The sequence below is a fragment of the Onychomys torridus genome, chromosome 2, assembly GCF_903995425.1.
Source record: "Onychomys torridus chromosome 2, mOncTor1.1, whole genome shotgun sequence".
Lineage (NCBI taxonomy): Eukaryota > Metazoa > Chordata > Mammalia > Rodentia > Cricetidae > Onychomys > Onychomys torridus.
Window position 1 is genome coordinate 63,085,131 of NC_050444.1, and position 25,005 is coordinate 63,110,135.

Consider the following 25,005-nt stretch of genomic DNA (forward strand, 5'->3'; position numbering starts at 1 on the left):
TTAGTGCAGTGTTCTGAGTGTCTTCACAGAGACAATTAGTCCAGGCTGAGCCCAGCTCTCCTACTGCTTGGGAAGAGACCTTTTGCTTCCTTGTCAACTGGCCAAACCAAACATCTGTATCTTTCTTCCATCTGGGGTCAGGTCAATCACTGCTCAGGTGTGTGCTAGGAACTCAGGGCCTAGCTGCTGTCACCAAGAACGTATACTTTCTTTTCTTGTTTTGTTGTTTTTCGAGACATGGTTTCTCTGTGTAGCTTTGGCTGTCCTGGAACTCGCTCTGTAGGCCAGGGTGGCCTCGAACTCGGAGATCCTCCTGCCCCTGCCTCCCAAGTGCTGGGATTAAAGGTGTGCGCCACCACCGCCCAGCTAAAGGTACATTTTCTAAATATGGTAGGAAACTATTTGGGAACTTCTGAAAAGAATCCGTTCCTTGTCTCAGAGGACAAATGTGGCTACAAAGGCCAGGGAACGGAGAGGTTTCTCTGTGTGCTTTTAAAACCAGACCCTGTGTAACAGAAAGAACAGACCTTTGTCCTCTGAGATCTCGAGCCTCCAACCCAGGGGAGAGGTGTCTGAAGACTCGGAGTCAATGTCCGGGCCGGCATGGGGGCTGTTAGGATTGTGCACTGGGACAGGAAGAGGTTTTTTCGGTACTTTTCCCAGGTCTCACCTACAGCTGTTGGCTGGAGCACTTTTACATCAGTGCCCATTTCCTAGGCGGAAGAGAGGTGGGGACTTCCTGAGGGTGCACCATTCGGGTGTGGTAAAGGATTAAAACTCTGCATGAAGGCTGCTGGGGTTAGGACTGTGGGATCCCTAGGTCCTGAAGTGGGTCAGGACGCCCAGGTGAAATAGGCGACCTCGTCCAGGTCGACCGGGTAATCCGTGAGCAGCACCGGCGTCTTGTCAAAAAGCTCACCCTTGTAGCTGCGCCACTTGCCGGCGGGCAGATAGACGTCGCGCTCCTGCTTACCAGGCTCCAGCACCGGCGCCACCAGCAGCGTATCCCCAATGAGGAACTGCGAGTCGACGCGGTGAGCCGTTTCATCCCCCGGTGCGATCCACCACAGGGGGCGCACGATGGGGTCGCCAGTGTCGGTGACCTCACCGGCGAGCTCGAGCAGCAGCGGCGCCACGAGCGAGGCGCGCAGGGCGGCGAACTTGTGTGCGATGGCTACCACTTCTGCGTCGTACTGCCAGGGCGGGATTGAAAACTGCATGGCAGGCATGAAGGCCGCCACCTCCAGCCAGCGCACGTAGAGCTCGCGCTCCGGCCCCGGGCCATCTTGGCGGCCGGCTGTGCGCTCCGGCACCGCGTTGCCACCCACCATATCCGGCAGGATGAACGGATAGCCCAGCATACTGACCGTGAGCACGGCAGGGATAAGAGAGCGCAGCCCCAGGTCGTAGCCCCAGACCGAGTCGCGGTCCACCAGGCGGAAGAAGCAGGAGATGTTCTGTGACTGGTACCCGACGCGGACCTCGGCTAGCGAGAAGAAGGGCAACGCCATCTCGGTGTACCGCCGGCTCCACACACTGGGGTCGGGCAGAGGCCTGTAGGTGCTGAAGTCCCGGGGCAGGTAGCTGACCTCACCCGCGTCGAACTTAAAGGAGGCCACGTTGTAGCGTGAGCGCAGGCGCCGGAGGTGTCCCTGGAACCAGTCTCGGGCCTCCGGGCGCGTGAAGTCCAGTACCGCGCCAATGCCGTTCCACCAGCGCACCAGCGCCGGCAGGCGGCCGGTGGGCTCGCGCACGAACAGCTCACGCTCCACGCCCTCGCCGAAGCGCGACGAGTTGTAGTTGACAAACGGATGCACCCAAAGCGTGACGCGGAAGCCAGCCTCCCGCAGGCGGCGGAACATGTCGGTGGCATTGGGGAACTTGCCCTCGTCGAAATCGAAGTCGCCATAGGCGGGTGTGTACATGTCATCGATTTCCAGGTGGCTGCTGTTGAAGCGGTGCTGGCGGATCTGCTGGGCGAACTGCAGCACCTTGGTCTGGTCCACGGCGCGTCCGTAGAGGGCCCACGTGGACCAAATGGGGTCTCGGAAGGCCTCTGCTGCTGGTACCCTGGATGGCTTGTTGAAGTAACGCCGAACCATGTACTTGTGGATGGAGGTGACGTCTGAGCCCACGCACACGCGATAGCTGAGCTCTGGCGCTGCAGTACCGCCAGCTGGTGGCTTGTAAGAGGTGTTGTGGTAGCGTGCCTGCAGCCGCATCGACCGCTCGGTGCTGTTCCAGCCCAGGTGGAAGGGCACCGAATCATTGACTTTGATGGCGGCCGCGCGTGAAGATAGCCAGTAGCGCTCGAGGATGCCCCCGAACGCGGCGTCAGAAGAGTAGACGTCGCTCGTGACAAATGGCTGCGGCTCCTGATGGCCATCCAGGCGGATAGGCCAGTGCTGCGTCCTCATCTCTGCGCCACCGTACCAGTGCGCCGCAGCGTCTCCCAGAAACATGGCGTGCTCCACCGCAAGCCCTGGTGCGGTTTCCTCCCAGCGCACGCGGTAGCACATGACAGTGTCCTTGGGTCGTACAGTCTGGATGAAGAAGTGCAACGGGCGCCCATCGGCCGTTCGGGAGCAGCCAAGCAGGGCACCCTCCCGGCTGCAGGAGTCAAGGTCCAGCTCACCCGAACGGAAGGCCAAGCGGAAGACTTGCTCACCCTTCTGGTTACGGATGGAGAAGCCACCACGGTTCAGGTCCAGCAGCTCTGCACGCAGGCGTTCAGCTTTGCGCAGCGAGGCGCTGTAGTAGCACCAGGCCACAACGGCCGCCAGCACCAGCAGCAGTCCCAATAACGCCGAGCCCAGCAGAGGCCTCAGCTCTTTGGTGGCCTTGGGTTTGGCAGGTGAAAAATTGTCAGGCAGGAAAGTGTACATGGTTGCTGCTGGGACGGCTTGGAGACTTTTAGGGTTGCTACCAGGTCGGTGTCGGGGGTAGGCCTGGCTCTTCTCTCGAAGGTTCTGGGGCATTAGTCCCCAGCTAGACCCGCCACACCAAGCCCATCTGAATCTGGCCTGCTGGAATCTGCAAAGCTGGGGGACAGAGAGAGGACACTGAGCGTCCTCTTCCGCTGTATTTCCGTCTCTGCCGCCTAGCAGAGGGGCCTGAGAGCTTGACAAATGGCAAAGGGAGGGCTCTTGTCCGGGACAGTCGGTGTCTTACCCTCCTTTCTCTCAGGCCTCACTGCTTGCCAAACGGGTGAGCACTCTGTGAATGGAGAGAACCATGTGAATGAGAAAGTATGCCTCGGCCTTCTCCCTGTGGAAAAACAAACCCAGAGAATCGAGGCACTGTCCAGGATCACAGCCTAAGCAGCCAGCCCCTGGAGGACTGAAGAAACCCTGGCTAAGAAGACCTACTCTACCGCATGTAAGGCCATGGTAAGAGAGGGCGAATGGTCCAGCCAATTCCTTGAGACCCTTAACGGGGCAGTATGCCTGCTTCTCTGTCTCTAGAGAGGTAAGGACAAGAGGAAAAGGGACAGGTCAGTCATGGAATTTGATCCTGAGTCCAGCTAGATGGCTCTCCGGAAATTGAAGAAAGCACCCAAAGCCACATTTAGTCAGAGAGACTGGTTTGGAGGAAGGTAGGACTGGGGTCCAACATTAGGGCTCAGGCAGGAGCTGGGCAAAGGAACTTGTTTCTCTGATCTGCCCCTCTTTGCATATAAATTCTCCCTGGCTCCAAGCCGCTAACCATCAAGTCCATCTCTTCTGCTCATCTTTCTTCTCTGCTCCCTGGAGAGAAGCTGTAAGCTGTGTGCAATCAAAGCTCAAGACACAACATGGTTCCAGCTACATTTCTATGCAGCCCAGAAAAGCAGCCCTGACTTTGTGACCCTCCTGCCCTAACCTCTGGATAGCTGGGATTACAATCATACATCACCACATCTGAGCTCAGCTCCTTTTCTGATTCCATTTCCAGCCAGGCCTATGTATCCCAAGACTACTAGGCCCCTTCCCTAACCTAAACCTGCAAGTCCCCTGCCTTGAGATTCCAGCCGTCTAGGCTGATAACCTGTCCTTAGCCTATCAGCTCTTTGGGGAATAGATACCCACCACCACACATAAATGTTCACACAAGGTATGCTAAACATTGAAATATGTCTGCAGGAAGATTTAGGCTCGGGGGAAGGTTTGTCTCAACCTTCTGCTAAAGGCCACTAACTCTCTCTGTCTCAACCCTCAAGGGCAGAGTCCAACGAAGAAACACACCTGCCACGTGCAAACACAGGCAGACACACTACCAGCCAGTGGGTTGCCCAACTCCCCAGCTGGGGGAGAGGAGAGAGATTGGCAGATGGTAATTAGTCGCTTCTCAGATGCCAGTGTCTGTCTGTCTGTCTAAATGTCTATTTGTCTGTCTGTCTCCAGTGACTTCCAAGGTGAAAAACTACTCAGACTCTCCTTCTCATCTAGCTCTCCCATGCAGAATCTGTCAAGAATGCCAGGTGTAGGGGCAGGAGAGCACTTAACTTCCAGAGGACCCGGGGTTGGAATCCTCACACCCACACAGTTGCTCATAACTGTCTATAACTCCAGTCCCAGGGGATCCAATGCCCTTTTCTGGCTTCTGTAGGCAGTGGGCACACACATAGTGCACATCCATTCAGGCAAATACCCATACACATACAATAAAAATAAATGAATCTTAAAAGAATGTCAGGTACAGATCAAAATTTTGATCCTAGAAGACAATCCTCAGCATCATTCTTTTGTCTTTCTTTTTTGTTTTTTTGAGACAGGGTTCCTCTGTGTAACAGCCCTGGCTATCCTGGAACTCTCTTTGTAGACCAGGCTGGCCTCAGAGACCCGCCTGCCTCCCGAGTGCTGGAGACAGGGTTTCTCTGTGTAGCTTTGGTGCCTGCTGTTCTGGATCTCGCTCTGTAGCCCAGGCTGGCCTCAAACTCACAGAGATCACCTGCCTCTGCCTTCCGAGTGCTGGGATTAAAGGTCTGCGCCACACGCCGCCTGGCTGGTATTACCATTTTTATCCCTCCCCACAACTTTAATCTCTCCAGTCACTGCTCGGCCTCAGTCTGGAACAGCCTCTTATTTCCTCTCTGCCGACACAATCTAGAGTTGCCCTGGCCTCTTGTAGGTAGCACCACCTGTGCTGGACGGGCAGTGGTGGCACACACCTTTAATCCCAGCACTCAGGAGGCAGAGGCAGGTGGGTCTCAGAGAGTTGATAGTTCAAGCTAAGTGGGACCCAAAGACGACAGTAGGGGCCCAAGCCTGACCTATTGTACACTTCCACCATTCACTCAACAACCAAGGCTGCATTTTGGGCAGTAAGGGATTAAGAGGAGAGGGTCTGGTTCTAAATAGGAAAGACTCCCTCAGCCTCAAAACGTTACGTTGGCCTTGTCTTATGACCCCTGGGGGCCTGAAAAGCTCACTTTGATGGCCTCAAAAGCCCTTTCAACGCTTGGGTTCCGAGAACCAGTTTTTAGAATTATTAGGTTCTTTGATGAAGGACAGGCGCCCACGGATTTAAGCACCCACTTTGATGGGGTCTCAGTGTGTTCTTCCAAAGGAATCGCAGCATCCAATACCAACAACACCGTGAGCTGTGGTGTCCCTTTTCAGACGGGAAAACGGGGCTAGTCAGCAGTCACCCAGATAGCGAAGTTTCCTGGGATCCGAAATCCTGCCTCCACCTTCCATAATGAGAGATGGGCGTGGACCAGTGAGGCTTGTCTTTTCAAGGGCTGCTGCATCTTCTGCTTGCCGCGGGCAGTTCAGGAAGATTTTAGGGGTGCGAAAGGGGCAATTTAATGGCATCTGGTATTGCCGCTGTGGGGGAGGAACCCTGTGGCTCCAGCCTTAGCGGCGGCGTTCAAGACCCCTGTAATCTGTCGCGTCTGCCATCTGGCCAAACCCAGACTAAAGCTAGCAGGTGGGATCAGCCACCCCTACCCACGAGGCTCAGCCTCGGAAGCCCCTTCCCGCTCGCTCGCTTCACTCTCAGCCTCAGTCTTGGCTGCCAGCTCCTAGCCCACAGTTTAAGGGCGAGGGCCCAGCTCAGCCCAGCTGAGCCACTTAAGGCGGAGAGTCCTTTGTGGGACACAGTTGGGAGAGGAGTGGAAATGTCAAAGGCAATCCGATCCTCCTGCCCATCTCCCTCCCCTGCCCAGGGACAGGAGCCACAAGGATCGAGTGACTGCTCTAACACAGCCTGGAATACTTCACACCCACCACCCGTGGCGCCACATCCCACGCGGCCCAAAGGGGCAGAGAGGAAGGTCAAGGGACCCACCGCCCGCTGGGAACCTCTGGCCTAAGGAGGGGCTCAGGTGTCCTCTACCAACCAGAGAAAGTTCAGGCACGCTGCTCCTTAGGCAGCGCAGCACCCCTCCTGCCTCAAAGGCCTCCCGCTGGGCCCACTCACCGCAGTGGCCACTACACGGAAGGAGGGGAACAGGGATCCACGGGTAGGTTCTCTCTCCACGCTAGCAGAAGTTGTTGAGCAGCCACAGCCCCTGCGGCTTGCTGCCTGGCTGGGCACCGCGGAGCCCCGCCTGCGCCCCGCCCTCGGGCTACTCGGCCACGCCCAGCCGTCCAATGTGGCTTCAGACTTGGGACTCCAGCCCCACCCCTGGCGCCCGGCCCCTCCCCCACAGCCTCTTGAAGCTCCCAGGGCTTAGCGGAGACTTTCTTCTCACCGCCCCAGCTCTGCCCTTTGGGCCAGCCTCTAGATTGGTGCCTCGCGGTTCCACCTCCTGCCTCGGGCGCCGCCCCGGCTATGAGAGCAGGCCATCGCAAGCCGGGCTCATCCCCCAAGGCCTTATGGGAGATGTAGTTCTGAAGGAAGGAGGAGTTGCTTAACGTTGAGGTTCTAGCAACTCAGACTAGATTTGCTATGTGTATGAGAGCACCGCAAGGTGAGCGGCAGAGGTGGCTGTGGTGGTTTGGATAAGAATGGCTCCCGTAGGCTGCTCATATATTTGAATGCTAAGGTAACTGGGTATGGTACTGTTTGAAAGGGTTACAAGGATTAGAAGGCATGACCTTGTTGGGGTGAGCATGGCCTTGTTGGAGGAAGTGTGTCACTGGGAGTGGGGCTGTGAGGTTTCAAAAGCCCGTTCCAGCTCAGAGTCTCTCTGAGTGTTGATCAGGATGTAGACCTCTCAGCTACTTCTCTAGCACCATGTCTGCCTGCCTTCATGCTCCCCACAACGACGACAATGGACTAAACCTCTGAAACTGTAAGCAAGCCTCCAGTTAAGTGCTTTCTTTTATAAGAGTCGCTGTGGTCATGGTGTCTCTTCACAACAATAGAACAGTGGCTAAGAAGTCTTTGGGAATCCATTTCCTCTAAATGTGGGCAGCTAGACAATATAAAGAACTAACGCAGGGCCGGAGAGATGGTAAGCACATCAAGGCACTTGCCACTAAGCTAGCTGATCCAAGTTAGATCTCTGGAACCCACAGGGTGGAAGGAGAAAGCTAACTCCCGCAGGTTGGCCTCTCATCTCCACACAACACCTATAATGAGTGTAAAAACTGGTATCACAGTTCTGAGGGGCCTTGCTCCACTACCCACTAATAATACCCAGTCAAGAGCTCCACAGTGGGTGCTTGTAGACCCAGTCAGTCTGTCTTCTAAGCCTTCACTTCTCACAGAACCAGACCAGCAATGTACCTGTTTCTGCTCAGTGTTCTGAAATGCCCGCTCTCTGACCTATAATGTGTAGCTCCTTCTCTTGGTGACAACTTTTAGTTAGAAACACCTGTGCTGGCTGGGCAGTGATGGCACACACCTTTAATCTCAGCACTCAGGAGGCAGAGGCAGGTGGGTCTCTGATAGTTGATAGTTTAAGACCAGTCTGGTCTATAGAGAGAGTTCCAAATAGTTACACAGAGAAACCCAGAACACTCCACCCACTGCTCCCTTGTAGGGCAGAGAAACAGATGTTAAAATTTGAAGTTTCTTGATCATGAGTCTTTCCAAAATTCCGTCTGTAGCGCTTAGACTGGGGAGGGGAGGGTGGCAAAGGTGTCTGAGCAGAGAGCATTTGGGAGGTTGGAATGGAAACCTGGGATCTGAGGTGTGAGAGGAATCTACATTTATGAGTATTTTGGGGGAAATGTCTTCCAGTCCACAGATCTGCATGGCTAGCTGGACTCGGCTCTGCGGTGATGTGGAAGAGGACATCAGCTGGATTACTGCTATATCAGGAGGGCACTTAGAGGTGTCCTGAGATGATTGGAGAGGTTCACATCCAGATTGTTCCACGTAAGGACACGGGAAGCAGTTTTTGTGGTGGAGAGTTTATTGCTCCACCCACTTCCTTGACCTGGCCAAAGCTTTACCAGGAATGGTAGAGAGGACAGGACTCAGATACAAACTCAGGATGGACAACATAGTTGTTTCTCTGGGGACCACCAGTTTTCTTGAAGTGACTTGTGTCCCATCTGCAAGAAGAGATGAGCCTGACTCCAATTCTCAATATTACCCTTACATCAACATTTTACCGCTGACACTGACCACACACTGACCTAAAGCTCTACTGTTGAATTTCTGATACCCAAGACATAACTTCCCAGCCTTGACTTCTTATCCTTTATATAAAACTTTGAACCCAATTCCCTTGACTCAGTCTACTGCCCACTCAAGCCCTTGGTTGAGGTCTTCTGGTTTCTGGCCACCATTGACTTCCCCATGGCACTAGCGCCCCCTGGCATTAATTCCCTGTCTGAGCGTCTCAATAGGCATTTCCCACCCCCAACTTGTCTCCTGGCGCCAAACTTACCTAAGGTTGGGAAATGGGTAGTATGATTGCGGGGGAGTTGTAACAGCACATAGCATTCCGGGCCGGTGACCGTAGGGCAAGACACTCCTAGTGAAGGAAGAAACAGCAGGGAGAGATCGGGCTTTTTGATATTCTCATATCACAATATTCCAGACCAAGAACCTGGATACAGTATCAATCCTATGGGTCCTTCTTTGCCCTTCATCAACCCACTACAACAGGGCCTCTGAGAAGGTTCCAGGAAGCCCCCTCCACACCAAGGCCTGGTTTTTGCTGCCAGGAATCTGGAGAGGATCAGATATAGCCTTTGAGGACTCAGCATGCCCCCACCCCCGTTCCATGAGACAACGATTTCTTCAACTCAGGGAAGCAGGTAAGGTTTCTAGGCCTTCTCTAGACTCAGGCACTTTCCCACACCCACACACCCCTTCTGAGGAAAAAGATCCAATCTTTGACAATGAACCAGGCTTGAGGAAGGGTAGGAGATCATCAAAGGATTAGGGACAGGCTTTAGGACCTTCTGCACAGCTCTAAACAGTCACAGACTTGAGAGCACACCCCCCCCACCACCACCATCCGTATTGTCTGCTGTGGGCTGGATGCTGTGCTCCTCTGTGCACTCAAGGAAGCCATGGACCCTGTAAGAAAGCAGTAACCACTTCCTTTCCCGCCCCCAACAATGATCCTGCCCACTGCTGACGATGCTCCTAGGCCCGGGCTAGAACCTCTGACTCCAGACCCAGGAGTCCAATAACCATGAATGTAAGAAAAGGTTGCGACTGATATGAGGGGTTTGGAATCCTGTTAAACTGTTTTTGCAGGATCTCCAGAATACAAACACTTGTCAGGTCGACCTTGAGCACGGTTGGAAGGGACAGGACTGAGGACTTGGGAGTAACCTTCACGCTGGTTCTCTGCCTGAGCTGCTGCTCGCTTGTGCCTTGGGGCCCTGTAAGCAGGCAGAAGCCTATAGGGACCTGGCGTGGAAACAACAGAGCCAGAATAAGGCAGGATGCGGGCCTGCAGGCGTCTAGGGCGGGACCCTAGCGGGCGGGGCTCATTGTGGGTGGAGCCCGGCCAAGGCAGGCGGATCCCTGCGAACCTTACAGTCGGCTCCTCGGCACACAAAGGCCGCAGGCGGCGTTCAGTGCTGGTGTCCCCGGTGGTGCAGTAGTCCATCCCGCGCAGACAGTAGTGGCGGCCGGAGCAAGGGCTTTCATATCCTTGGAATGGCAGGCGGCCCGGCAGAGGGTCCACGCACCCGCAGCGGGGCGCAATCTGTGGCAGAGTCCGGTTCCGGGACAGCGTGTTGAGCATGTTCACCACTACGTCGCGCTCTGAGCCCAGAGTCCAGGATACCCAAAGACAGCATCCCCGAGGGATGGGGAAAAGCAGGATCAGAGCCCGAGGCGGAGACAAAAACAGGGGCACGATTACACTCTCTCTAGGTTCCCCGGACCCCCATCCTGCCCTCTGGCTTCCTCCTTCGCCCTCAGTAACCCTCTTCCACTGCCCAGCCCGCCGTTTACCGTAGGCGTTGAGGCGTTCCGGTTTAGGAGGGTACTCCAACGGCATTCCTCGTACTACTGTCTCCATCCCGGCATCCTGGAAGCGGCACACGTGCGACCTTAAGCTCTGACATGAGATAGTTGCTCCTTTTGGGGGGGGGGGGGGAGGGGAGGGGAGAAGCTGTCTTGCTTGAATACCCAGACTGTCTCCAGGTGGTGCAGGTTCCCTCTCTCAGCAGCTCCCCTAGTCTCCTGGGTTGTTTGGAGCTGTTGCTGGGCAACGCATTTGCTCCGCCTACGCGGGCAAGGTGAAGGTGAGGATGCCTGAACCCCGCGGGAGGAGGTGGGCGGTAAAGGCGTTTTTTTAGGTCTGGGACTCTGCCAACGCTACTTCAGCATTTACCTATACGCCATCTGTATGTCTGCGCGTCTCTAATGTGGGGAGGGGGCTCTGGTTAATATTGCTTGTTCATCAGAATCTCTTGGCGGCGGGGCTGGGGGTGGGGGTGGGGTGGTTGTGGTGGTGGATCCGATTCAGGAGAAAGTTCTATTTCAAAAGGGTTCAGTCAGCTATCAGCTTCCAGCTAAGCTCGGCTGCTCTGGATTTCAGTCTGCCTCACACGCCTTGAGAAAGGCCTGGGCCTCACGGAGACTCCCTATCCTTCCAAGTAAGTCTCCCGTGTTCACTTTGAGGTTGAGCAGTCTCCTCCTCCTCCTCCTTGCCCGCGTTCCCGTCATAAAGGAGGGGAAGGTGGGGCAGGGAGGACCCAGCCCGTTACTGAGTCAAAAGCAGCACTGGTGTTATAGTAGCTAGACCAGACGAGGCAGTACTTCTTGGCACACTAGCCATGTCACCACCAAGCTGGGTCAGAGACTGGAACCCAGGGGTCTATCACAGGCCAATTCCTGGCCTCCATTGTCAGCTAAAAAGTGAAAAAACAAAAGAAAAAACAACCCTAATTTTACAGATGGGGAAGAGTCAATGCAGAGTGGAGACTGTGTGTGTGTGTGTGTGTGTGTGTGTGTGTGTGTGTGCGCGCGCGTCCCACAGGTACCTTAGGCAGTCGGGGAAGACAGGTGGTATACTTGCTCCAGTAGCTGTTGTAAGGTCCTGTCCTCCACGAGCTGGGACGGTCGTTATCCAGGTAGCTTGTACAGCATTTGTCCTCTTCAGCGTAGGAGTGGAGACGTCAGAGGGATTACTTCTCCGTCCTTCCAGAGCCTGGGACTTATTTCTAAATATCTCTTCTCTGGTCTCTACCAACCAAGCTGACCCTCACTGACCCCCGTTCCCACGTCCAGATTTGCAGATCCCCTACCATTGATTTCTTCATTTCGAGACAGGATCTTACTAAGTAAGTCTGGAATTCTGTGTAGCCCAGGCTAACCTCAGTCTGTCTGTCCTCTTACCTCACCTTCTCTGGTGCTGGGATTATAGGCCCGGACTACCATACCCTTGTCTGCCACCCTGGTTTTTTTTTTTTTTTTTTTTGCCATTGAGCCGCAGATCATGTCTCACCTAAGCGATGCTTTCGAACAAGGTTTGGGTACATTGTGCTAGCCGCTTTCACCTGGTCCACACCGTCTTTGAATCAGCCAGCCTGGAAATGGGGCCTCCCCTCTCTAGCATAGCCCGGTCCCAAGGTCTGCCTACTCAACCTTAAAATTGCTTGAATTTCTTCCCTCTTCCTCTATGAGCTCACTCCTTTATCCCTGTGTCGCCTTCACCAGGAGACAGAAATAATGTCATGGTTAGCAGGATATACTCTACGGTTCAGTGCCTGGCTTCAGATTTCAGCACTGCAGGGGAAAAGTGTAGGGATTTGTTGTGACGTCTAGATAAGTTCATCTATACAAAAGTTTTAGAAAATGCTGAACGTAGTGGCCCATACCTGTAATTCCAGCAGGCTGAGGCAGGAGGATTGCTTTGAGTTCAAGGCCAGCCTGGGCTATAGGATGATATCCTGATCCAGAACACCAAAACAAACAGACGAACAAACAGCCCCAACATTCCCAGTCCTGAGGAGGTGGAGGCAAGAGGATCAAGCGTTTAAGATCCTCCTTGGCTACGAATTGAGTTCAAGGCCAGCTCTGGGCTACATGAGACCCTGTGTAAAGAAGAGGAGCGAGGAACGAGGAGGAGGGGAAGGAGGAGGGGGAGGGGGGAGGAGGAGGAGGGAGAGGAGGGGGAGGAGGAAGAGGGAGAGGAGGGGGAGGAGGAGGAGGGAGAGGAGGGGGAGGAGGAGGAGGGGGGAGGGGGAGGAGGAGGAGGGAGAGGAGGGGGAGGAGGAAGAGGGGGAGGGGGAGAAAAGAAGGAAAAGAATGCTTGGTATACAGAAAGCTACTATGATTAGTCTACGGGTCTCCTTGCTCCATCTTTGAAATCCACAACCCAGCATCAACATAGAAGCTTAATCCTCTTCCACAAGTGAAATTTAAACAAGATACTGTTCTAGTCCAAAACTTTTTAGTGCTGCTTCATCTTTTAACTGTCCCACAAAGCCCTCTCTGATCCACTCCCCCAAGTCTGAAGGACAGAGACAGGATTAATGAGAACTCTGGCCTGATGGTGCATTCCTGCAGTCCCAGCATTTGTGGGGCTTAGGCTGGAGGCCCACAAAGGGTTTAAGGCCAGCCTGGGTGATATTGTGTATTTTAGGTTAGCCTGGGCTACAGAAAGATCTAATGAGTAAAGGCATTTGCTACCAAGTCTGACAATCTGAGTTCAGTCCCCTGAGACTCATATGGTAGAAGGAGAAAAGTTCCACAAAGTTGTCTCTGACCTCCACAGATGGGCTATGATATGGGCTCCCCTATATACACACATACAAAACTGATAAATGTAATAAAAAGACTTAAAGACTGGGCAATGGTGACACAGCTCTTAATCTTAGCACTGAGGAGGCAGACAGCCTGGTCTACATATCCAGTTCTGCACTAGCTGCGAGTACATATGAACCAAACCAAACCAGACCAAACCAAACCCTACAAAATCATAAAAGAAGCCCCCCCCAAAAAAAACCCCAGCTTCCTGAGGGGAGGGAGGAGTGTTAAATTTGCTGTTCAAAGCTGGGGGATTTGGCATACTCAGTTTGAGATGTTTGAATTGAACATTGATCAAAGTACAAGAGAGTGGGATTCGTGAGAGGTCAAGGCCCAAAAGATTTGTGGTAATAGTAACTAAACCCACGGGGCTGGGGAGATGGCTCAACAGTTACAAGCCCTGGCTGCTCTTCCAGAGGACCTGGGTTCAATTCCCGACACCCACATGACAGCTCACACCTATCTGTAACTCCAGTTCCAGGGGATCCAACACAGAGACAGACATACATGCAGGCAAAACACCAATGGCCGGAAAATAAAAATAAGTAAATTATTAAAAAAAAAAAAAAGCCACAAGGGCCGGGCGGTGGCGCACGCCTTTAATCCCAGCTCTCGGGAGGCAGAGCCAGGTGGATCTCTGTGAGTTCAAGGCCAGCCTGAGCTACAGAGAGAGAGATCCAGGACAGGCACCAAAACTACACGGAGAAACCCTGTCTCCAAACACAAAACAAAACAAAGCCATGCAAGTGGTACATAAAATGGCCAGAGATGGTGGTTCTGGACAGCACCCCGAGGAAGCTCCCATTTCCACATTGAGTTACTAAAGAAAGGGAAATTGATGAAGGAGGTTATCTCAAGGAGAGAGCGGCCAGAAGAGTGACATGCAGGACTTGTCTCAGAGGCTAACCACGGACGGTTCCCATGGGTGTGATAATTGCAGTGTTCCAGACTCTCAACGTTAACCGGGAATTATCAGTTCAACAGGTACTCATGAAGAAAGTGCCGACGAAGCCCCATGATGGACAGGGTCCAACTGTGACTAAGACAACTTTCCGTCCTTCTTTAATGGGCAGGGAAGCATCATAAACATGTGGCTAAAGGAGAAAGGTGACTTTTCATAAACAATATGAGTCTAGACTATGTCTCTGTGAAAGAGAAGAACAAGAGAAAACATTTTAGGTGGAAAGAAACCGCCCCAGGCTGTAGAGGGGCTGGAGTTAGAACTGGAGAAAGCCGTTGGGAAAGGGTGGCTGAGGGAACGAAAGACATGGAGCCTGGAGAGGTTAACCCCCTCTCCACCTTGCTGGGGATGAGACCTCAGGCCTTTGCAGTGATTTTTTTCCCCCAGTGGTATCTGGCTCTGTTGTTCAGATTGGTCTCAAGCTGCCAGGCTTGAGTGACCTTCCTGCCTCAACCTCCTGCGTAGCTGAGACTGTAGGCATATGCCGCCATGATGCCTGGTTAGATCCTAGCTCTATTTTGAGACTGCAAACTTCCAAAAACCATGGCTTTGAGTCTTCTCCAGAGTTGAGGGCTGGAATAGGGGCAAGGTCTCAGGTTGCACAGGGGGTCGATTAGGGAATAAGAAGAATAAGAAGGGCATGAATAAGGAGGTCAGGATGGAGATCAGGATCCAAATGGGCTCAAGTTGAGGGTCATTGCTGGGGCCACTTCTAAGGTCAAAATTGGGAAGAGGTTGCGAGCCTACCTTCATCTTGAGAGAGCCAGTATTTCTCAGGCAAGTAAGGGTGGCCTGATATGGAACTCTTATAGGTGTAGTCCTGTGCAGCACATTTGACCATCTTCTGAAGGGCCTCAGGATCCACATGGCGGTGCATAGTCTGAGTCAGACCCTGGGTAGAGGGAGAGAGGAAAAGCGGCACAGAGTTCTCAAGCCTTGGAACCTCGTTGGAGTTAGACCTAGTCTTTTTTCTTTCTTTCTTTCTTTCTCTTTCTTTCTTTTTCTTTCTCTCTTTTCTTTTCTTTCTTTCTTTCTTTCTTTCTTTCTTTCTTTCTTTCTTTTTCTTTCTTTCTTCTTTCAAGATTTATTGTGTATACATTGCAGAACACCAGAAGAGGGCACCAGATCTCATTACAGATGGTTGTGAGCCACCATGTGGGTTCTGGGAATCGAACTCAGGACCTCTGGAAGAGCAGCCAGTGCTCTTAACCTCTGAGCCGTCTTACCAGCCCAGACCTAGTCTTCCTTGACAAGTTCAGCCTGGCTGGATTTCCACCTACCCCCAGTACAAGAGAGATGGATTCTCGTGTCACGTCGGCCCTTCTGCATAGACCTATTTCTGTTTTAATTTCCTGTGTGAGTGTTTTGCCCTATGTATAAACATGCATACATAATGCAGTGCCTGACAAGGCCAAAAGAGGACGCCAGAACCCCGAGAACTGGAGTTACAGATATTTGTGAGTCCCCATATGGGTGCTGGGAGCAGAATCTGTTTCCTCTGCAACAACAACCAGTGCTCTGAACTGCAGAGATGTTCTCCGGCTTCCAGACCTGCTTTTGAACCATCTTCTTGCCCCTTTTGCTTGCTTGTTTGCTTATCTAAAGCTGACACACAGAACCAGGCTCTTGCCCTTAGTTGGGGTAGTTTTCTGACTTCATTTCTGTGTTTCCTGGCTGGGAGAGAGCTCCGGAAGGTAAGAGGCATGTGCGCCTGATGTCTCATTTGGACTGCGCCTCACTGAGGACAGGGCCCAAGGCTCCCCTAACAGGGCCAGTGGACACAAGCTAGAAGGAAGGCTGACTTCCTGGGAACTGACTGCCCCATGCAGAGTTCTGGGACAGGGAGGGCATCTGGCACCTTGAAGCTGAAGGATTTGGTGGGACATCTGTTTTAACATTTAACACCCCGTCTCTGACAAGACCAGGAGTCTACTGTGACTCTTTCTCAGACAGCAGTATTATCTCCTTGCCCTTGAGACTCACTCTGTTCTGTTCATTATCTACCCTGAATCATTTTTCCTGTTTTTTTTTTTTTTGTTGTTGTTGTTGTTGTTTAAATTTTTTTTCAAGATAGAATTTCTCTGTGTAGCTGTGGCTGTCCTGAAACTTTCTCTATAGACCAGGTTGGTCTTGAACTCACAGAGATCTGCCTGCTTTTGCCTCCCGAGTGCTGGGCTTAAAGGTGTGCGCCGCCACCGCCACCACCCTGGCTTTTTTCCTGTTCTTATTCTGGACTCTGGGGTCTTCCACTTACTGAAGTTCACCTCACCTCAGCCCAGCACTCCCTGTTTGGATAGATGTATGGAAAGCCAGATGAAGACCTCCTTTTGGGGTCCCTTGTCTTTATCTGAGGGCAGAATTCCAAATAAGGTATAGTTTCCATAGATCTCTAAGGACAGCCTGAAATGCCAGCTGAGACCACTCATACTTGACCCTTTGATTTCAAGGGCTTCTGTGTGTGTGTTTAAGTGTGTTTAAGTGTGTTTAAGTGTGTGTGTTTAAGTGTGTGTGTGTGTGTGTGTGTGTGTGTGTGTCTGAAGCCTGGTTGCTCCCAGAAAAGTCCTTAGTTCAGGACCTTCTGGGATAATGTGTGCCTTGCCAATGATGCCCTGCCGTATCTGGCACAGTGACATTCCCATGTGGGTGGAAGCAGTTCGCTGTGCCATAGTTCAGCACTTCCCTGAGCTTTATAGACACACAGTCTAGCTACATTTAAACCTACACAGATGTGCATTCATATATGCACATATTAAACCCACACTAAACACCCCCCCCACACACACACACACACTTAAACACACACACAGAAGCAGTCGTTCAGGGCTGAATCACTGAAGTGTCTGCTAGGCCAGCATGGAGACCTGAGTTTGGATCCCCAGCACCTGTGAAAAAGCCAGGTGCCGTAAAGCATGCTCACAGCCTCCATGCTGGGAGCAGGGAGCAGAAACAGGCAGATCCCTGTAGCTCCCTGGCGCTGGAGGGTGCTGGAGAGATGGCTGGGTAGTCAAGATCACTTATTGTTTTTGCCGAGGACCCAGGTTCACTTCCCAGATCCCACATGGTGGCTCAACAGTCTAGAACTCCAGTTCCAGGGGATCTGATACCCTCTTCTGACCCTGCACATACATACAAACAAACATAACACTCATTGAAAAGAAAAAAAAAAGGAGAACAATTGAAGGAAACTCCTAATATCAACCTCAGGCTTCCACTCGTGCAACACACTCGTACACACACACACACACACACACACACACACACACACACACAGAGAGAGAGAGAGAGAGAGAGAGAGAGAGAGAGAGAGAGAGAGAGAGAGAGAGAGAGAGAACCATTTAGAAGAACTCACAGGCATCAACCATTTTTCTGTTACAAGCTTTCCTAAGATGTCTGTGATCTTTGCTCATGATCATAAACAGAAAACTGAAAGAACTCGTATCTGAGGCCTTGAGCCATTTTGCCAGCTGCTAGCACCACTGGGTAACTGGCATGGCACCCACTACTAGTCCAGCTGGGCTGTTGCTTGCAGACTCTAACACCAGTATCCTTACACCTTTCTTTTTGTGGGGATCTTATTCTCTGGAAAGGCTCCTTTAGTCTTTGGCCTCAGGTAATAACCCAGCTGCCAGTGTAGAAGAGGGCTGCTGGGGATTTTAACAGTCAATATGTGGATGCTCATCTGCTTTCAAGATCCCTGCCAAGATAAAAAAAAAAAAAAAAAAAAAAAAGCCTTGTGACTTTTCCAGAGCCGGAGCCAGGCAGTCACCCCATAGCAAGGAATAGAAACAATTAGTAGGGCTGGAGAGATGGCCCAGAGGTTAAGAACATTGGCTGATCTTCCAGAGGTCCAGAGTTCAATTCCCAGCAACCACATGGTGGCTCACAACCATCTATAATTTGATCTGGTGCCATCTGCATATATGATAAATAAATTTTTTTTTAAAGAAACGATTAGTAGGTTTAACTGCTTCTTAAGTGACTTTCAAATAACCTTTATTTTAGCCTTGGTCCTATCCTGCCTTCAGTTCCAGAGAACCAGAATCGCCAACCCTTGAGCCTTTCTGAACTCCATATCCTTCAGCTGAATGATGTCAGGCGTCCCTCCGCTGGCTTTCCAGCCGCTCTCTCAGATGTGCGGGGTCAGTTACTGCCCTCTGTCATACTCTGTGCGTGCCAGGCTTTCCTTGCCCTTGGCTTCTCTCACCAGCCTTGTGAATCTGGGTCTCAAGTATCCGTTTACTGCAGTTTCAGGCAGGGGTCAGAATGGCATGTGTGTTCAATTTTAGCCCAGAGGACTACCCTTCTTTACGTATTCTGTATACTAATCAGTTACATGCTGCAAATCTCTCAGTTTGTGGCTTTTCCCCCTCTTTCTGGTGTCTTTGATGAACAGAAGTTCGTAATTTAAACCAGCTGAATTATTAGTCTGTTTGATGGTTAATGCTTTTTGTGACTAAAGAAGTCTATCCATACTCTCAGATAATATGGTATTCCTTTCCATATTTAGTCTGACAGTGCTTTCATTTTGGGTGTGGTATTAGATATTGATTTTATTTCTATCCATATGAATAACTAGTTTTCTTACCGAGCAGTCCATGTTTCTCCCTTGGATTTGTCATACCACCCCAAGCCTGATAGATCTTTTTCCACAGCTTTATTGTCAACCATTTTTGCTGACTATTGTTTCCATATATGTATGAGTCTATTCTTGATATATGCTATTTTGTTTATTCACCTATTTATGACTTTCTATAACTTTGTAATTAATATATGTAATGCATATCTGTTTGGAAAATTCTTTTGTGTGTGTGTGTGTGTGCAGCTGCGAGGGTACGGACGTTTGTGTGAAGGCCAAGACAATGTCCAGTGTCTTCCTTTATCGATCTCTGCCTTGCTTTTGAGACAGGGTCTCTCACTGGACCCAGAGATCTGGTTCAGCAACTTGCAAGAGAGCCCCAGGAGTCCTTCTGTTTCTCCTTCTCCAGCCATGGGACTAGGCATGAGTCATTGACTGGGCTTTTACACAGGGTGTTGGGAATTGAATTCACACCTTCACGCTTGCACAGCAATCACTTTATGAACTGAGCCAGCTCCCCAGCTCCATTTCATTTTCTTTTTCTTTTTCTCTCTTTCTTTCTTTTCTTTCTTTCTCTTGTTCTTTCCTTTCTTCCTTTCTCTCTCTTTCTTTCTTTCTTTCTTACTTTCTTTTTTCTCTCTCCCTCCCTCCCTTCCTTTCTCTCTCTCTCTCTCTCTCTCTGGGTTTTCTGAGACAGGGTTTCTCTGTGTAGCTTTGGAGCCTGTCCTGGACCTCGCTCTGTAGATCAGGCTGGCCTCCCTGGCTCTGCCTCCCGAGTGCTGAGAATAAAGGTGTGCGCCACCACTGCCATCTTTTTCTCTTCCTCCTCCTCCTCCTCCTCCTCCTCCTCCTCCTCCTCCTCCTCCTCCTCCTCCTTTTTAAGATTTATTTATGTGTATGCCTGCACTCCAGAAGAGGGCACCAGATCTCATTACAGATGGTTGTGAGCCACCATGTGGTTGCTGGGAATTGAACTCAGGACCTCTGGAAGAGCAGCTAGTGCTCTTAACCTCTGAGCCATCTCTCCAGTCCCCCAATTTTCTTATTTTGAAACAGAGTCTCTTTCTGTGTAGTCCTGACTGTCTTGGAACTTGATGTGTAGACCAGGCTGGCCTGGAACTCAGAGGGATCCACCTGCCTCTGCCTTCTGAAGTGCTGGGATTAAAGATGTGCACCATTATGCCTAGCCTAAAAAATATTTTTGTTGTATTTTATTTTGTGGTGTGCATGTGGTATGGTGTGGTGTGGTGGTGGTGGTGGTGGTGGTAGTGTGTGTGTGTGTGTGTAGTGTGAAGCAGAAGAACAACTTACAGAAGTCTGTCCTCTCCAGCCACAGTGTGGGCCCAGAGATTAGTCAGGTCAGTCAGGGGCCTTTACCCCTTGAGCCATTTGGCAGGTATTTTTTTTTTAAGTATACAGAATACAAATAAAAGTTTACTGTACAGGTAAGACTTCATATTTCATAGTTCACTAAAGCTGAAGGAGATTCTAACCTTCACTTCCAACCACTAAAACAATGGCTTCACTATGTCGCCTCGCTCATCTTCAGCCTCCCGAGTGGCTGACACCGCAGGGGAGTACTTCACCCAGTGTCCATTTGTCTCCAATTTCACTAAAGCTGCTCAGACTGTTTCTTTTCTCTATTTTCTTCTAGGTCCTCTGTTAGAAGTGGTTTTTATTGTCTGTATCTTGTCTTTCTTGATTAATCTCTCTAGAGATTTGTCTGAGTCTTATCAAAAAACAAAAAATTGTTGACCTACATCCCTCACCCTTCCATTTAAAACTTTAAAGACGTTAATTCCACATCTGAGATCCTTAGGTCTGTTATTTCTGATGATTCTGTAATATGGTAGGTTTGTTTGTTTGTTTGAGACAGGGTTTCTCTGTGTAGCCCTGGCCCTCCTGGAACTCACTCTGTAGACCAGACTGGCCTCCAACTCACAGAGATCCACCTGCCTCTGCCTCCTGAGTGCTGGGAGGCATGCACCACCACCACCACACAGCTTTCTTTTTCTTTTTAGCAGTGTTGGGGGAGCAAGCTAGGGCCTCAAGCATACTAGGCAAGTGCTTTATCACCAAGCAACACCACCGGCCTTGACTTGTTGTTTTCTATCTTATTTTGAATATGTGTTGATTTGGCAGCACTTTGGATATCTGAAGACCTGCAGTAAGGATGTTTTCTCCCATGAAGTTGTACAGTGGTGAGTGTGTGTGCCTTCAGGTGTGTGTGTGTGTGTGTGTGTGTGTGTGTGTGTGTGTGTGTGTGTGAAGAGCCAGAGACATTGAACCTTGATTTCAGTCTGGAACTCAGATTTAATTCCTCTACTTTGACATAAGCATCTCTCAGAGAGTTGGTATTGGCATGCTATCAGGCAATCCTGTCTTTTAAAGTATATTTATCACTTATGATTCTTCAAAATAGAACAAAAATTGAAAATCACTTTATGTGAGACTTAGAGCTTTAGACAAATACCCAGATACAGCCCAGTTTGGTCCAATTTGCCATCCTCCAAGTTCCCGCTCTTCCTCATTTTCTATAGAGCATATTGAGACAGAAATACTTCACAAATTTCTATTCATAAATTCCTTTGTTACCACAATCTCTAATTTCCCACATTCATTGTTCCTCTTTTATCCCCCAGACACACAAGAGGGAATGTGATGCCCATGCATAGAGATGTGCTCCTGGACATTTCCGGCCTGGTCTTCAGGTAGCCCCAGGACATTGGCACTTTCAGCTCTTCTGTGAATTAATTCTTCACCTGTTTCCCCTTCTCTCTCCAGTCCAGCTCAAGGTCACCGTGAGAGAAGGGGCTTCTGTGTCCTGTGGGAGTGGGCTTCCTCAATTTCCATTACGATGTTTATTTGCTAAACAGCATTTTAGACAATTTAGACATTCTGTGGTTTCTGTTTTTGTTTGCTATTAGTCCCTCATAGGTGTATCCATGAGAACAGGACCCTATACTATTTTACACACTGCTGGATGTACCTAGGAAAATGAATAAAATACAGAAAAGGAAGCTGGGAGCAGGCCTGTAGTCCCCACTGTTGGAGGGCTGAGGCAGGAGGATTGCCTGGGATACAGAGTGAGTTCAGGGGCAGCCTGAGTAAGTAAGTTACTTAGGCCTTATATCAAACTTTAAGAAGCTGGGGCACTGGCCCAGTGAGTATCAGCACCTGCTGTGTGGGCACGAGGGCCTGAGTTTGAATCCCCAGCATTCATGTAAACAAAACTGATGCAGACAAATAATACTTAAAAATTAACGTAAAAAACTTAGTAGCTAGAGCTACAGTTCAAGGAGTAGAACACTGGCTTAGCATCTTAACACCCTGCATTTGATTTCCAGTACCACAAAGTAAACAATGACAAATAAATAAGGAAAGGCAGGTGTGGTGATGCACACACTGTAATCCCAGCACTTGAGGAGGGTGAGGAATGGAAGACCAGCCTAGGCTACCTTACAAGTTTAAAGCCAGACTGTGTTATTAGAATCCGCCTTAGTAAATGCAAAGCCATCACAAAATGGCTAGGCACGGTCTTGCCTGAAATCCCAGCCAACGTGGGAGGCTGAGGTAGGAGGACTGTCACAAGTTTAAGGCCAGCCTAGGCTACACAGTGAGGCTTTGTCTCAATAAAGAAGTAAATAAAAAAACACATAAATGAAATTAAAAAACAAACTGAAAATAACTACAAACACACAGACAGCTGCATGCCAGGCACACACAACTGTCGTCTGTCCATCCCACCGGAACCCCTGTACTTACTGGGGTCACAAACTTGTTGGCTTCCCATGCCCACAGCGGTGGGTCCTTATAAACCTCCTTGATGGAGGTCGGAGCCCTGTAGGAGTCACTGTAGGTGCTTATGGGGGTCTTGGTCTTGCGGGAGAAGAGGAACATGGTGGAGTCTCAGGGATGCGGTAGTGGGCTCTGCCTATCAAGGACTCCTGCTGGACATCAGTGACCACCCCTTCCCATAGATAGCCCACACCTCCAGCCTGGAAGGTGCCCCTAGCTGCTGTGACCCCTCCTCTGGGGGACCTCTCAGTGTCCCCCCTCAGCCTTCTTGCTCCCACTGGACCCAGCTTCCTTTCCAGGATGGGTGTGCCCATTATGATATCACTTGCCTTGGCCCCATCCCTGCACAAGAGGCTTCATTTCCTCCCTAAGCCAGCCACTTCCTGCCTTGAACCCTTCAAAATATCCATTTCCCAAGAGTTCAGAAGGCCCCTAGAAAACTTGAGGCCAGACTTTTCACTGCTGAAGAGAGGCAGCGGTTGGGAGAGGTTGTGACTAGGTAGGCTCACACATCAGTAAGAAGCAGAGGTAGAGGGGCATGCGCATCCAGGGGTGGGTCTTCTCCCCTCCTCAGCCCACAGCCCAGGTAAGGAGCCGAGTCTGGCTTGTTTGATGCTTTTAATATCATTATTTGTGTTACACGATACACAACCAAGGATGATGGTCAATACTGCGATGGAAATGTTAAAAAAAATATTATACACGGCTCATGTCTTCCACACACCTTCTTGGAAATAAATTAGTGAGCGCGGAGAAACCTGGCTGGGTGGCAGCCACAGCCGAGGGTGGGGAGGTGTTAAGGCAGTATCTACAGGGGTGGGGGCTGGGACACGCTAAGGCCCTGGCTCTCCCCCTCCAACTTCCAGACAGGGAGGGGGGACCTTGGACTCTCCCTGGACACAGGAGCTGCTGGCTGCCAGCTCCCTGCCCTGCCCACGGTGTATGTACCGCCTCAGTCTAAAGCCCTGGCCTGCTAATGAACGAGTGTGTCCTGTGGAGAGGGCGCGTTTCCCTGGCTCTCAGGGCCACAGACATTGCTGGGCCAGAATCCCACAGTAAGTCAGCAGCAGAGGCAGCAGTCCACAAAGAGGAGGTACCCATGTTCTAGAAGGGTGAGTCAAAGAGCCCGGTGGGGTGGGGGTACTAGGAGTTCTAGTTCTGGGGCCTGGATGACGGGTAATGGGGATGCAAACCAGGGTGGTAGAGAGGCTCAGATGGGGGGCCACTATGGGCCTTGTGGCCCCCAGCTACTTTCTGACTTGTCTCCCATGGCGTTTTCTCATTATCTGATTAGGATCTCTGCACTAGGGGAGGGAAGCTGGGCTGGAGGTGTGGGGAGTGGGCAGCCCTGGGTGGTAAGGGAGAGATGCTTTCCTTCCTAAGCCCACAGCCCCACACTTCCTCTCACCACGCCCACTCTCGCCCCCACCTCCCAGGACTGGCACCCAGAGAGTGGTAGCCACGACAGTGGGAACACCAGCCTGTGTGGGGTGTCAGCAGGAGGCCTGGAGAAACCACACTTTGGCCACTTAGGCCTGGTGAGAGCAAGCTTTTGGGGAACGAGGCTTTCAGTTGTCTTTCCATGAGGGCAGGTCTATACTGCCGAGCCAGGGGCTACCATCTCCTCTGCATTGAGTTGTACCCTCAGCTTCCCCCCCCCAGATCAGCAAAAGCAGCAGAAGCAACAGTATGCATGACACACCCCCCCCCCCCACACACACACACACACACACACACACACCCTCTTTTCCAAACAAATCTGTATGAGCTTCCCACGCCTTCACAGGCACACACCTCAGGGCACCTTCTAGCTGTGTTCAAAGACAGCTTTCATAGCCCTCTGCAGAAGTTCCTGTGAAGAAATTCCTTCAGATATGAAAAGACTTGGTCAGTAATGCCAGCTCTTCTCTATTTTCCAGTTGAGAGAACGGAAACCCTGAGAAGCCTGGGGATTGCTTAAGAGCTCAGGGAGAATGTCAGAGCTGGAACCAGAACCCAGGCTTCTGACTGCCAGGCTATGCCCTCAGTCCACTGCATTCCCAAGCAGCCTTTCATTCAGTCAACAGACCACAGCCATTTCCCCACCACAGACATCCACCAGGCTGACCTGGACGGACAGGTTCAACACACACAGACACACATTCATACACACACAGACATGGACACAGACACACACACAGAGACAAACATAGACACACACACAGACAGACACACATTCATACACACACACATACAGACATCTACCAGGCTGACCTGGACAGACAGGTTCAACACACACAGACACATACACAGATACACATTCATACACACACACAGGCACACATTCATACACACACAGACATAGACACAGACATACACACAGAGACAAACATACACACACACAGACACACATTAATACACACAGACACACATTTATACACACAGACACACATTCATACACACAGACACACACTGACACACACACACACTGACACACATTCATACACACACAGACATAGACACAGACATACACACAGAGACAAACATACACACACACAGACACACATTCATACACACACACATTCATACACAC

General features: G+C 50.9%; 2 protein-coding genes across 7 annotated transcripts; both read right to left on the minus strand.

The window, feature by feature from the left end:
• Positions 1-319: 319 nt before the first annotated feature.
• Positions 320-6,563, minus strand: Myorg (myogenesis regulating glycosidase (putative)). 3 transcript variants are annotated; one of them, XM_036178047.1, is made up of 2 exons: positions 6,403-6,563; positions 320-3,216 (listed from the first exon to the last, which is right to left on the minus strand). In XM_036178047.1, the coding sequence occupies exon 2, from the start codon at positions 2,976-2,978 to the stop codon at positions 834-836; it is 2,145 nt and encodes a 714-aa protein (XP_036033940.1). In that variant the 5' UTR covers positions 2,979-3,216; positions 6,403-6,563; the 3' UTR covers positions 320-833. The 3 variants fall into 3 exon arrangements, with proteins under 3 accessions (XP_036033940.1, XP_036033942.1, XP_036033941.1); XM_036178049.1 differs by lacking the exon at positions 6,403-6,563 and adding an exon at positions 6,323-6,376; XM_036178048.1 differs by lacking the exon at positions 6,403-6,563 and adding an exon at positions 5,517-5,715 and having other exon boundaries at positions 320-3,267.
• A 1,323-nt stretch (positions 6,564-7,886) lies between these two features.
• Positions 7,887-24,135, minus strand: C2H9orf24 (chromosome 2 C9orf24 homolog). Of its 4 annotated transcripts, none has more exons than XM_036178050.1 (7): positions 22,401-24,135; positions 14,807-14,951; positions 11,331-11,443; positions 10,297-10,372; positions 9,875-10,104; positions 8,768-8,854; positions 8,272-8,429 (listed from the first exon to the last, which is right to left on the minus strand). In XM_036178050.1, the coding sequence occupies exons 1-6, from the start codon at positions 22,533-22,535 to the stop codon at positions 8,768-8,770; spliced, it is 786 nt and encodes a 261-aa protein (XP_036033943.1). In that variant the 5' UTR covers positions 22,536-24,135; the 3' UTR covers positions 8,272-8,429. The 4 variants fall into 4 exon arrangements, with proteins under 4 accessions (XP_036033944.1, XP_036033943.1, XP_036033945.1 ...); XM_036178054.1 differs by having other exon boundaries at positions 8,273-8,429; positions 9,870-10,104; XM_036178051.1 differs by lacking the exon at positions 9,875-10,104 and having other exon boundaries at positions 7,887-8,429.
• Between the last annotated feature and the right edge of the window lie 870 nt (positions 24,136-25,005).